Source organism: Sphaeramia orbicularis, chromosome 7, assembly GCF_902148855.1.
Source record: "Sphaeramia orbicularis chromosome 7, fSphaOr1.1, whole genome shotgun sequence".
NCBI classification, from domain to species: domain Eukaryota; kingdom Metazoa; phylum Chordata; class Actinopteri; order Kurtiformes; family Apogonidae; genus Sphaeramia; species Sphaeramia orbicularis.
The window spans coordinates 8,793,559-8,808,303 of record NC_043963.1 but is presented as its reverse complement, the minus strand read 5'-3'; the positions used below and the strand labels follow the sequence as shown (position 1 = coordinate 8,808,303).

General features: G+C 35.9%; 1 protein-coding gene and 1 non-coding gene across 2 annotated transcripts in view; both read left to right on the top strand.

Annotated features, from left to right (window-relative positions):
• ptpn18 (protein tyrosine phosphatase non-receptor type 18) overlaps positions 1–14,745 on the top strand; it is a 60,342-nt gene that overhangs the window by 41,091 nt on the left and 4,506 nt on the right. Inside the window, exons 11-14 of the mRNA XM_030137737.1 lie at positions 3,699–3,791; positions 6,407–6,459; positions 10,117–10,242; positions 10,330–10,532. Coding sequence (XP_029993597.1) covers positions 3,699–3,791; positions 6,407–6,459; positions 10,117–10,242; positions 10,330–10,532 — 475 coding nt within the window. The remainder of the gene's footprint in view (positions 1–3,698; positions 3,792–6,406; positions 6,460–10,116; positions 10,243–10,329; positions 10,533–14,745) is intronic.
• On the top strand, positions 11,112–11,227 carry LOC115423272 (U5 spliceosomal RNA). The gene has a single exon (XR_003935943.1). It is a non-coding gene; the product is annotated as a U5 spliceosomal RNA (small nuclear RNA).

Genomic DNA, 14,745 nt, shown 5'->3' with positions numbered 1-14,745 from the left:
CACTTAGTTGTGGTGGACATGGTGACAGATGTGAGAAAGAGCATTATAAATTACATACCAACAATGGTAAGAAAAACAATACCACTAATGGTAAAGGGCAGCACATACCAGCGATAGATAGATAGATAGATAGATAGATAGATAGATAGATAGTAGATAGATAGAGATAGATAGATAGATAGATAGATAGATAGATAGATAGATAGATAGATAGATAGTGGGGATGTAACGAAATGAAAATTTCATATCACGGTTATTGTGACCAAAATTACCACGGTTATCATTATTATCGCGGTATTGTTGAAATTTTGCACAAATTTTCAAAAAGTACTAATACACACACTGAAATAATTTAACCAAGTTATATTTTGAAAAACAACAACAATAAATAAACAAATAAATAAATAAAAATAATGGGCACAATGTACTTTCTGTTGAAGAAACATACAAATATTAACCCTTAGGGGTCTGAGCCTATTTTGCCTGTTTTTCAGTCATTTTGATTTTGCCTTTATATACTATATTAAAAATGTTTGCAATGCCCATGTTTGGAATTTTTTTTTTCAGCACAACTTCATCTATCTATCTATCTATTATTTTTTTCACTTTAACCTACTATATCAACACAAATGGCCTGAAAACACAAAAAAAAAAGAAAAATGTATATACTTTATTGCGATAACACACAGATGCTTAACGAATCTTTTCAAAGACTTTAAAAGTGAATATTGGTTCCAATATTAGGTATAGAAAATCAAAATTGTAATAAATTAAAACTATACTCAAATATTTGATATAAAAGCAGATCTTTACATTGGCATTTTTTCCTCTAAAAGTGCGGTAATCAAACACGGTTATCATGATAATTTGAATTTAAACGGTAATACTAACCGTCTGCAATTTTACCGCGGTTTATCGTTATACAGGTAATCGTTACATCCCTAATAGATAGATAGATAGATAGATACTCTATTCATCTCATTGGGAAATTTACAGGTTCCAGCAGTATCACAGACTTAAAGACAACAGTAGTAAAAACACAATAGTAAAAAATACTTTAAATTCCACAAGGAGTCAGTGCGAGAAAGAGTGTTTAGAGAGTCTGTACAATAATAAGAACAATACTAGAAGGTAAGGAACAACACATACCAACAAGATAAGGAACAACAAGTACACATTAACATTATAAGACAGAATATTGATGTAACATAAGTATTAAGACCCACTATCTTTATACTGGGACCAGACCATATGTTTATAGAACAGTTTAAATCAGTGGATGTTTTGGCATTGCTTGTGTTGGATGTCCAGACTGTTCCAAAGTTTCACTCCACATACAGACACACAAAAGCGTTTACAAGTGGTTTGAAAGTTGGGTAATGTGAAACTCTTCAACTCTTAATTGTGACCACACCTTATGAATCTACACTGTAAGACCAGATAAGTCAAGTTTACTTAAAAAAATTAAGTAAACCGGTTGCCTTAAAAAAAATTAAGTAACGAGTAATGAAAACTTGAGTGTATTAAACTTAAATGCTTGATTTGAATGGAATTACTATTTTAAGTTCAACACACTAAATGCCAGGTTAATTTAACTTAAAGTTTGCTACAATGTCAATTGCTTTGTATTATCATTAGACTTAATATCATTATCATTGTACTCATTTCCAAGTTGATTTAAATTCAAATCTTTTGCAATATAAATATTTTTTTTTAATTATTCAACTTAATATATTGTAGTAGGAAGTTAGGTAGGAAGATAGCTCAGTGTAACTTGCCAGTATAGATGAGTTTCAATGTTTACTAAGAACAGTGATGCGCGCGCAACTCAGAGGCAAAACACCAGTACCAGCTACCATCCGGCTCACATACACCTCCAGGCTCTGCCCCGGAACTCGTGAACAAGCGAATATGTTAGCTCTAAAACTGTCCATTAACTGTCTCTGTCCAAAAGCCGAGCCCATCTTCTCTTTCATGGCTGCATAACTTGACTTAACCGCATCGGGATAGGCTGTCCCATAGTAGAAAAGCAGACTGTCACAGACGGGTGGGCAGCAGAGGTCACGCTAGACATTTTTATTGTCCCTCATTTTGACGGACAGGTTCGAAAAATTCTGTCATAACATATTATCCGTCATTTCAAATTTTTATTTATTAATGAAATGAGATATATTTAGTAGTATTTAATGTTCAAAAACATGTCAATGATGCAGCAGCTGTAGTTGCTGCTGGCTGATAAACCAACGTGATATCATGACTCGCATAATTATTTACACCACTTTTAATTGGTGTGTTATCTGTAGACATTCTAAGCTTTCCTTGTGTTTGTTCACGCAGTGTCAATCCCACGCCTGAGGGTTAGGGTTCAGGTTCTGTGAATCACAGATCTGGGCACAAACTGACATGCCATAACACATGAAAGGTAGAAAATGCGTACATATAACACACCAAATGCCATCAGAACTGGAGTATAACTTGCTTGTCCTTCATCCTTCACTGCATCAGTCCCTCTTTTTTCATGTTTATCAGTGCTATCGCATTTACTGGGCTTTTAAAGTAACTAAGGAGACTCGGCTGTCTGCACAGTTTGCGCTAGCAAAGTAGCATCTAATTTTGGCTAAAGTTAGCTAAACAACAATTACCCTCAGTATTTTAATCTGTCAAAATGACAGACAGCCTTCAGAATTTTCCGTCATTTGAAAAAAATCTGTCAATGGCAGAATATTCCGGTTAACGCGACCTCTGTATGGTAGATCTCCAGTACTTACCAGATCTGAAGTGTGCACTGCACAGACCAGCATTCTGAATTTCCTCCTCAGACCAGTTCTCCCATCTTAACGCCTGCAACCATAACTTTTGACGATTTTTCTGGAAGGGATGTTTGCCAGCAAGAATTCTGTAGAAGTTTAAATCCTTCTGTGTGTTCTTTCTGTTCTGACAACCCACAGCACAGCAAGACGACGGCATTATTCACACTTGCAGTCTGAGTTTTGCTACGAACTTGGAGTGCTTTCTGCCTCCAAGGTGCACGAGCAGCATACGTCCTACGTCATCATGAATCTGATCTATAGAAAGTACTATAAATTTGGCAAGGTACAAAGATTCACATTGAGGAAGAACATTTAATGCTGAACAGGAAAGTCATTGCTGGGCCTATGGCTGTGACTCACGGTGCAGCTGTACAAAAATACAAAAACAAACACAAAAATGCCAGTAATGTTTATTGGCATTTTTGTGTTGTGTTGCCATGCACACATTAAGTCAAAATTCACACTAACACCACAACCCTGCTGAACCCCTGCACATAAAAATAGCACATTTTCAACAACATACCCAATACCCACAATGCAACATGGAAATAAAAAGGTGTGGTCATGACTGAAACTTAGTGATTTAATTCCATTCAACTTAAACTGTTTTTGTACTTTCGACTACATCTACAAATTAGTAGAATATACTTAACATTTTATAGTAATGTAATGAAACTTAAATCATTTAAGTACATTGTAATTAAAGCGTTTTAGTGAATACAAAGTCCGGGCTTGCAGTGTAGTGCAACCCTGTGACTTGCATGTCCACTCTTTTTTCTCTGAAGCTGGATCACAAGTAGTTTTATGACAGATGACAGAAAAGAAGGAAAGTCCAGAGTGCTGAAAGTGTTCTGATCAAAATGGAACTTCCTTTTTTCCTCTCCGCAGGAACAGTATCGGTTCATTTTCACGGCCACCACCTGTATGTTCCAGCGATTCCTGCAATCGGACAGCTCTCAGCTCTACTCCAACATATCTGAGGTAAGACATATCACTCAAACTCTGACAGATTAATGTTCAAGCAAGGTGTTTATTACTCTGTCGGAGGAAGTAGACGGGGCACAGCTGCAAATAGAGGAAGCAGCCTGTGAAATTAACTTCCTCTATGCAAAATTGCTGCAGCTGACAGTTTGAGAGCTGATTGTTCAGAGACACACGGGAGAACGTTACAGAAACCCAAACTGAGCAAATGGATGGTTAATACTGAGCGGTAAGTCCAAATCACAGCCGTAATGATGCCATTATAAGCTGAAGACCAGGTAATAACCATAACACTTCCATTATTTATTCATTTCTGTTCCATCAGCAGCTTATGACAACGTAAGGCACTGATGGAAAATGACTTTTACTTCAGTACAAGTCATTGGTTCTTGTACTTTGCTTTAAATTCCAGTTTTTCTGCAGCTTTTACTTCGACTCACCTACAATATGGTGTTTTTTTATTCCATTACTGTGTATTTGTCTTGTAGCTTTAGTTCTTTTTTCAGTTGGCAGTTTCTCATCCCCTTCCTCTGTAGTAAAAACCACGTCTGATCTGATAAACTCAGGCAGAAGTGTCAAAGTTTGCACATTTACACTGATGCAAGCACAGATACTTGTACAGGAAAGTAGAAGTATTGGGTCAAACTGAAAATTTCTCTCAGAAAGATTAAAAGTTTAAAAAGTGCCATCGAAGGACGTTTCTAGAGGGTGTTTCAAAATAAAGCGAACTGAATCTCGTGTCATATTACTGTAAAGAGAAGACTATTCAATCATATCAAAACCAATAAAAACATTTTTATTCATTTTGGTTCACCTTTTATGTCGGTTTTTATCCTGATGAATCTTTTACGTCACTTGCATCTTTCATCATTTTGCATCGTATTTTACGTTGTTTGTGTGTTATTATGTTTTATTAGTTGTGACTTTTGCATTAAATTTTGTCTTATGTCATTTTCATTGTTACATTTTGATTTCTTATGTCTGTAACATTGTTTATGTTTTCATCTTGTTACATTTTCTACATCTTTTATGTCTTATGTTTTTTATGTCTTTTTCATCTTGTTATATTGTGTTTTTTATGCTTACATTGTTTATGTTTTCATCTTGTTACATTTTCTACATCTTTTATGTCTTTTATGTTTTTATGTCCTTTTCATCTTGTTATATTGTGTTTTTATGTCTTACATTGTTTATGTTTTCATCTTGTTACATTTTCTACATCTTTATGTCTTTTATGTTTTTATGTCTTTTTCATCTTGTTACATTTTCTTTATCTTTTATGTCTTTTATGTTGTTTATGTAATTTTCATCTTGTTACATTTTCTTTATCTTTTATGTCTTTTATGTTGTTTTTGTAATTTTTATCTTGTTACATTTAGGTTTTTATGTCTTACATTGTTTAGGTTTTCATCCTGTTACATTTCTATTTTTTTATGTCTTTTATGTTGTTTATGTCATTTTCATCATGTTATATGTTATGTTTTCATCTGTTGTCTTATCTTTTTATGTCTGTTATGTTGTCCATACCATTTTCATTGTTTTCATCATTTTCATCTTGTTGCATCTTTTTATGTTGTTCCTGTCATTTTGTGTCTTTTATATCATTTTTAACCTGTTCCTGTTGTGTTTTATGTGGTTTTCATGTTGTTGTTTTTTCTTGTTCTTGGTCTTTTATGTTTTCATTGTTTGCTTCGTTGTCTTCATATTATTATGCCTTTTACATCATTTTCATTTTGTTTTGTTTTTTTAGTTTTATGTCAGTTTTGGTTTCATGTTCTTATGTCCTTTGTGTCATTTTTGTCTCAAGTATGTTATTTGTGTCTTGTTTATTATGGTGGTTAAACTTCGTTGCATCTCTTATGTTGTTTTAATCTTGTTAAGTCTTGTATATCTTTTATTTCGTCACTGTTATTGTAGTTTCCATTTTCATCTTATTATGTCTCATTTCATCGTGTTCTGGCTTTTATATCTTTTTATTCTTGTTGTGTGATTTCGGTTGTTTTTATCTTGTTTTTGCCTTGCTACATCAATTACATTGTTTATGTCATTTTTGACAATTTCATGACATCTTTTACATCATTCTCTCCATGTGTCTTACATAGTTTTCATTTTGTTACTTCTTCTCCATCTTTTATGTTGATTTTGTCATTTTCTTCTTACAGTTTTAGAATGTTTCTTTGTTTATTTTACACCTTTTTTGTATTGTGTTTTATGTTTTCAACTTCTTTCATCCTGTGTGTCTTTTACAGCTTTTTGTTTTATGTTGTTTTCTTCCTTTTTGACTCATTACATCTTTACATCATTTTTATCTTGTCACATCTTTTATGTTTCATCTTCACGTGTCTTTTACTTCTTTAATGTCTATTGCATCATTTTCATCTAATTACATCTATTCAAACTTTTTTCTTGTTTGTCATCTTGTATCTTTTATGATATTTCCATCCTGTTTCATTGGACGTGCGTATATAGATACACAATGTGGTCATCCTCTTTTTATGTGTTATCGTAGGTGGAAACCACCTAGTTGTTGAGCAGGTGTGTAATGAAGCTAAATAAAAATATTGGGTAATTTCCATCTCACTTCAATCCTATTTTCTGTTCTGTGTTTTCACCAGTTGAAGAAACCAAGACCTGAAAGGAGAATCTCATCTACTTCCTCCGCAAAAAGGTATCTGTCTGTCTGTCTGTCTGTCTGTCTGTCTGTCTGTCTGTCTGTCTGTCTGTTCGTCTGTCTATTCGTCTGTATGTTTATCTGTCTATCTGGAGACTGGCAGGACGTTGCAGCATGTCTCACCCCTAGGTGTTAGATTAACACTTTCACATGCTCCCTTTCCATTCCTACATCCCCATATGTTACCATGTTACCATGGACACAGAACAGCAAGAAAGGGCAGAGGAGAGCAAGAAACAAGACGAGGAAATGACTGGGTTTCCACATACTCTAATATCCCACTAATAATGTGGGTAACAGCCCGATCAGAACCATCTCACATGTTAGAGGTCTGATCAGAGGGTGGATATAAAAGCCCCAATAGTCTGTTTGGTAGGAAAATATTAGCAGCTAATAGGCTTTAAAACACTGAATCTGATTGTTCTTTTGTAATTGGAGGAAATGTAGTCTTTCTGGTGAGGTTCGTCTCTTATGGGGGTAACATAAGGTGACGTTTAACAGAGGAAGAAAAACAAAAAAAATTACAGGCTTTCTAATGCATCACTGGTCAGAAAGTTCTTTTATATTTCTGTCAAATCACCACTTTTGAATAATCTCCTCATTACTTTTCTTTGGTGTCCATGAAACAGTTAAATCCAGAATTATTTCAGCATATTGTCCGTGTAACCGCAACTAAAAAAATAGTAATAGTAAGTGTAAAAGGAGAAGAGGAGGTGAGAGAGGGGAGGAGAAGAGGGGGAGAGGTGCTTATTTATGATTTATGAGATGAAGAAGAGGAGGAAAGAGACGAAGAAGTCCAAGAGAGGGAGGCCGCGTTACCACGACGACTGCCGAAGAGGACGGACAGAATGAACTGGCTTCCTGTTGAGATGTTGGAGATGAGCAATGTCTAACTGACAGTTCATGACTTGTTGGATTTGTGGTATTTTAGTTGCAATGCATTGTGGTACATAGTGTTCATTCCTATGCTTTCATTTGTGTATAATCACCTGAAAGTATGAGTTATTTATTGGCTAATGAGTTATCGTGTTTGTACAAGAGCTCAGACTGGACTTTTTTTTTTCTATTTTTAGCTCAGCGGCCAGTTGGCCATGAGCTGTTGTGAAACGTGCTATGTCTGGCATCGTTAGTAATTTCTTCAAACATCTTCTCTCACGAAACTATTGGTCGGATTTATTTCAAATCTTATACGTAGCTTCTTTGGGACAATGTTTGTTAGACAAAGTTTGTTCAAAGTTTGGATACACTTTGATTTTTGAACTTTTGACAAATTTTCAAAATATTGAAAATTTGCCTTTGCTTATAATGGTCCATATTTTGATGGTTTATAACATGGAAATGGATACAGATATCAACATAGTTACAATTGAGCACTGATAGAAGTCATATATGGACGTTCATTTGGGTTCATGACCTTTGGCCTTGAGTGACCTTAAAGGGTCAAACTCAAGGTCACCAATGTCTACATTTCAACAATATTCTTCTCCAAAAATGCTGGGGGGTCTTTTTTTTTTATGTAGCTACCTTGGAATAATGTCTAAAAGTTTGTTCACATTTTTTTTTTTTTTTTTTTTTTTCATTTGAAATAAAATGGCTTTTAGTTATAATGGTCCATATTTTGATGATTTATAAAATGGTTACATCAGTATAGTACCCTTGATCACTGATTGAAGTCATATACTTTGATTGAATTAGTTGAGTTCTCCTCCAGTGAAAGTACCACCCACTTCTATTGGGAGATTTATCTCCTGCATCCAGACCACAGGACTCTAACATAGAACAGAACCTGACAACATCACAAATTCAAGTTATTGAGTCTTGATAGAACATGACGCTGACGTACAGGCACATTAGCCCTATTTTCTGTTTGGTAGCAGGTGACATCCAGCATCCAAAGTTAGTACCCCCTTAACTACACTCAACAAAAATAAAAACGCACCACTTTTGTTTTTGCTCCCATTTGTCATGAGCTGAACTCAAAGATCTAAAACTTTTTCTATGTACACAAAAGGCCTATTTCTCTCAAATATTGTTCATAAATTTGTCTAAATCTGTGTTAGTGAGCACTTCTCCTTTGTCCTTTGCTGAGATAATCCATCCACCTCACAGGTGTGGCAGATCAAGATGCTGATTAGACAGCAGGATTATTGCACAGGTGTGACTTAGGCTGGCCACAATAAAAGGCCACTCTAAAATGTGCAGTTTTACTGTATTGGGTGGTCCAGGGGGGTCAGAAAACCAGTCAGTATTTGGTGTGACCACCATTTTCCTCGCACAGTCTTCTTCATGAATTCTCTGAAACAGCTTTGGAGATGGCTTATGGTAGAGAAATGAACATTCAATTCACAGGCAAAAGCTCTGGTGGAGATTCCTGAAGTCAGCATGCCAACTGCATATTCCCTCAAAACTTGTGACATCTGTGGTATTGTGCTGTGTGATAAAACTGCACATTTTGGAGTGGCCTTTTATTGGGGCCAGCCTAAGGCACACCTGTGCAAAAACCCTGCTGTCTAATCAGCATCTTGATATGCCACACCTGTGAGGTGGATGGATTATCTCAGCAAAGAAGAAGTGTTCACTAACACAAATTTAGACAGATTTATGAACAATACTTGAGAGAAATAAACCTTGTGTGTACACAGAAAAAGTTTTAGATCTTTGAGTTCAGCTCATGAAAAATGGGAGCAAAAACAAAAGTGGTGCGTTTATATTTTTGTTGAGTGTATAAACGCCAGAAAGAACAAAACACACACAGACAACAGACTTTTTTGGGCATTTTTTTTCATTTTTGGTAGCGATCATAGTGAAGGCTGAGGGGAGGGGTGTTCAGATGGTTAGATGGTGGGTCTGAGCCAGGTTTAAACCAAAGACTCAATGAATAGACAATGAGTACATTGATATGCACACTAATGTTCCACTCATTCATTTATTCATTCAGTTTCTGATCTGCTTAATCTTTGAGAGGATCAGACCTGGAGCTGGAGTCTATCCCAGGTACCAGCAGGTTAGGGCGAGGTACACCCTTGATGTGCTTCCAGTTCATCACTTGGCATCGTATACCTACAGGCGACCAATTAACCCATTAAAGTGGATTTGTTTGGACCGTGGGAGGATGATTGAGAACCCAGAGAGAACACAGACAGACATGGGGAGAACACCTTCAACATTTCAACAAAATAAATTGAAACAACTGGTCCGTCTTGGGTTTTTTTGTCCTCGTATTTCCATCCAGAAAGCCAACGTGCTGTTTAGCGTCTTCCACCTTTATGGGTTGGTTCTGCTGCCTGTCACTAGGCAAGGCAGATTTATTTGTTTAGCACAATTCATACACAGGGCAATTCACAGTGCTTTGCAAAAATGGAAAAGAGACAGATTAAAAACATACCGGATCAACCATTTACGCATGCGCTACTCTAACTCTACTTGGACAAGCTGATCCAAATGCATTTCCAGAGATGTTCAGAGTCATTCTGCGCTGCAGATGGGTTACTTGTGTGCAAATTTTTAATCTGATTAATCGTGATGATGGATTAATCCTCGTTAATGCATTAATTTTGACAGCCCTAATTTAATTATATCTTTGTACAGCACTTTGAGTACTTTATGTTTTTGTAAATACGTTATATAAATCAACTTGACTTTGATTATTTACAGAAACTCGCAACAGACGGACATGAACGATACGTACGCCGTCGTCAACAAGCCCAAACAACCCCACCCACCTGTCACAAGCCCCACCTACTCCCAAGTAGTCCCGCCCAGAGACGTCAACAGAAGCAGGTAAAAGAACAGGCAGTATTTGGATGTCTTATTTTTAATCCGTGTGCATTGATAATATTATCCGGTTTTGCCCTTTTCTGATCTCAGGACCACGCCCACTTCACATCACTATGACAACGATGCAGGAGCGACGGCAGGTCCCATCTACAGCACCGTCAAACCCCGGTCCAAACCACCCAGCATGCCTCAATCAGCCAAACACATCTATGACACAGCCATACCCTCCAATGGCAGGCAGGGGGAGGGGCCTGTGTCGCTAGGCAACAACGCAGAGTATCACCTGGTAGCAGGTAAAGACAGAAGGTTGCATTTTCCATTTGTGCTTTTGATTTTAGTCCACATATTCTTTACTAAAGTAGAAGTACAGATACTAAAAAATACTGAAAATAGAAGTGATTCAACTTCATTACCCAAAAGTACAGAAACACAAACTTTGAAATGGACTTGAAGAAAAAAGAAAACATATATCTCCATTTCTATTGGCTGTTTCTGTGAAAAAACTCAGCATTTTATCCTTGTATCTGCTCCATCATCTACCTCTTGTTGTATCTTTTACTTTATTTTCTATTTTTTCACAGTCTGTAGTGTTATTCACTGCTCCAGGCAAGTTCATTTATTCAGTTCAATGTGTGTTACATAATTAAAGTGACATTAAAACACAATTTCTACCAGTTGTTTGCAGCAGATGAGCTGAATGCTAAGTATGGACCTTTTAGTAAATTCCTACTTATGTTGTATTCTTTAAACATATTATAGATGTATTCTGTATTCTGAGGCTTTAACCCTTCAGTTTCTGTCCATTGAAGCTGAAACTAGTGAAGACACGCTATGATGTAAATAAAAAAATCATCCAATACATTAAAAATCACATAAGCGTACACTCTTCAGTTTGTATAAATCTTTCGCCTTTTAAGAAAGATTTTCATGGAGAGGAACAATGAGAGTTTTAAGCATTTTTTTGATGCCCTGCTTACCCTTTCATGTACAAATTAAGATAAAAAGTACCTAGATTTTTTTTTTTTTTTTTTTTTTGAGATTGATTTTATTACTCAAAATTAGGCTAAAGTTGAAATGCATTTTGATTATTAAAAAAAAAGAAAAAAAAACAACAACATGATTTTATTAAGAAGATATTAAACTCCTGAGACCCAGGAAAGTACAAGTTTGGGTTTTTTTAAAGTAAACAATTGCCTATATTGGAAACATCATGATGCAACAGTCTTTTCAGATGCATTTTTTTTTTTTTAATTATAGAATGTCCTTTGCGGTGGACAGTTGTTTTTTTTTTTTGTTTTGTTTTTTTTCCAAATGTGGACAGAAAACCCATAGCTGGGTCTGAGGAGGATAACTTTAGGAGATCACAGAGCAGTCCAAATTCTAAAACTAAAAGGGTTAATAGTAAGGCTTGAAAGAAGAAAAAAACAATTATGATGAAACTTTTTGTGAAAATCCAGGGAGTAGATTCAATAAAGTGCATTTTTAAGTACAGTCATAAAGGATTTGTACTTTGTTTCTCACCTCATAATATAAACTGCATACATATACCCATGATACTACACAGTATTTTGATACAAGGTGTTACACAGTCATGTGACCACCAGGTTTATCACCATGGATACTGAATGAACTGTCAGATGTTCACAGGTGTTTACAGACATTTACATTTTTTGGTTCTGTTTCTTTTTTGTTGTTAACACTTTAGCAGCATAACTATTAGTTGAATTCATACCAAATTTAGTTTGTAGATTGCCGGTGACACAGAATAGATCTCATTACATTTTGGGAAAAGTAGATCAAAGTTTAAATTTTTAATGAATTTCAACCATTATAAAAAAAAAATCCCCTCATTTATTTATAATGGGTGAAATTTTACATGTGTGTAGCAGCAAAACTATTGGTTGTATTCATACCAAATTTTCTAGTGAATTTTTTAAATCTTCCCATTTACTTACAATGAGCAAAATATGTGCGAGGGGTGGGGTTTGTTGTGCGTGGCACCACTTGTTTTTACATTGAAATCTCCATGAAATCATTAGATGTATCATTAGCCGTTAAAACAAGAATCGATTTCCAAACCCTGCTTCTGGTTCACAAAGCACTACATGGCCTTGCACCTCAGTACATCACAGATATGCTCATCACTTACACCCCAGCAAGAACACTTTGGTTAACAGGCAGTGGCAACTTACACATCCCTCACACCAGATCCAAGGAAGGGGAGGCAGCATTTAGTGTATATGCCCCAAAAAAATGGAACACCCTGCCTGATGCAGTTTGACTAGCCACATCAGTAGACATTTTTAAAAACAGGTTAAAAACGCGCCTTTTTTCAACCATGTTCTGTTGAGTTGCATGCGTGCATGTGCGCTTGTGTGGGTATGTGTGCATGTGTGGGTTTAAGTGTGTGTACCTATGATTATTTACTTGCAACCTACCCCTTCACATCCGGAACTCCGACACACTCACCTCATTCAAATGCCAACTCAAATCTCACCTCTTCAGATCATCTTTCAAAAACTGACTACCTGTTCCACCTCATCCACCCTCATCTGCCTTCTCTTTTTCCGTATTTGTCTTTGTATTTGTTCTTTGATTGTCATGTAGTATTAACACCATACCCATCTGATATCTGTTCGTCCCTTGGCTGTTTATTATAAAGTGTCTTTGAGTACTTAGAAAAGTACTATATAAAACTGATATATTATTATTATTATTATTATTATTATTATTATTATTATTATTATTAACAATAATAATAATAATAATATTGTTGTTATTATTATTATTAATTGTTCTCTCTTTTTTATGATTGTTTTTTTATTTATTCACCTGTTGTGAAGCACATTGAGTCTGCCTTGTGCGTCAGATGTGCTCTCGGCCTGATCACAATCAAGGGTACCAGAAAGGGTGCACATAGATAAAAAATAATAATGCTCTATCAAAAAAATCAGACAGGCCATTTTATTGTTTGATATTTCTCTTTTAAAGTTCAAAATATTTTTATATTATGGTGTCTACTAAAAATTTTGCAGGCTTGTACCCCTGTCAAATCAGAAATTATTGGGTGTACGGACACTCCAGCCTAATAGCCTCCATATTTAATGTCTACAAAGATATACAAATGTTTCTGGCACTCAGGAGAATCATGCATTGTTTATTGCATAGATGTCGGTCCAAAAGCATGTGTGCTGAAAAATTCCACATATTGACAGAAACATAAAATTAGACCCAGATATTTAGAATATGGTGAACGGACACTACTTGGTGTACGGACTCTACAAGAATTGGAATGGAAATCTGGTTTACCACATGGTCTCATCTCTGTTAGATCTGTGACTAAGTCTTCCTGGTACAGGAGGAAATAAACATTTGTGAACAAGTTAGAACAATATATCTATAAGGCATTACGCCATATTATTGATGGAAGTATATTGGTGTACGGACACTACATGAATTTTGGTGAACAACGCGCCATTGAAAACATGCGGTTCAACGTAACATCCGTTCGCCACATTGTTACCAAATTTTCTGCAGCCAGGGAGCGTACCAAAATCTGTCTAGTTGTGCATATTTAGTCCTAATAATACTGAAATAACAGGTTCCCATTCTATTTTTGCAAGTAAAGGGCTGTAAAGAAGGGTTTTTCACAACAAAATTGTTGATTATCGTAATATTGAAAATAAGAATTGATAATCAAAACAGCTGTTCAACAAAAATGATCAGTAATTGAAAAGCATGTGATGTGTGTATTTTGTAATAAAAAAGACACAGGAGGTGAGTATCGGAATTACCTCCGCCAAGGAGGTTATGTTTTTGCCAGGGTGTGTTTGTTTGTCTGTTTGTTTGTTTTGTCTGTCCGTTAGTGTGCAACATAACTCAAAAAGTTATGGACAGATTTTTGATGAAATTTTCAGGGTTTGTTGGAAATGGGATAAGGAAGAAATGATTAAATTTTGGTGTTGATCGGGGGTGGGGGGGCCACGGGGTGGGCGCAGACCAGAAAATTTCATCAAAATCTGTCCATAACTTTTGAGTTATGTTGCACACTACCGGACAGACAAAACAAACAAACAAACAAACAGACAAACAAACCCTGGCCAAAACATAACCTCCTTGGCGTGGGGGGGCCCCACGTGGGGGGCCACCGATCAGCCTTGGCGGAGGGTCTGCGCTCTCCGAGTGCTTCTAGTTATTTATTGTGTTACAAAACATTATGTACAATAATTTTGCTCTCTTATAACAGTAAAGTGCTTTCACGCTCATTGGGTCGCCATTTATCAGTTTTTATTCCGATTTTCTTCAAATTTGGAGGATTGCAAGATCTAGTAATAAGATGGCCAAAGAAGACATTTTGGGAATAGTTTTTGGGGGTGTCTTCTTGCAATACTGATTAATAACTGATGCAAATATACTTGTACACCTTGATTGTGATCAGGCCGTCTATAAATAAAGTTGAATTAAATTGAAGATGTGAAACAGACTGGACCTACATTGTAGCTTCCG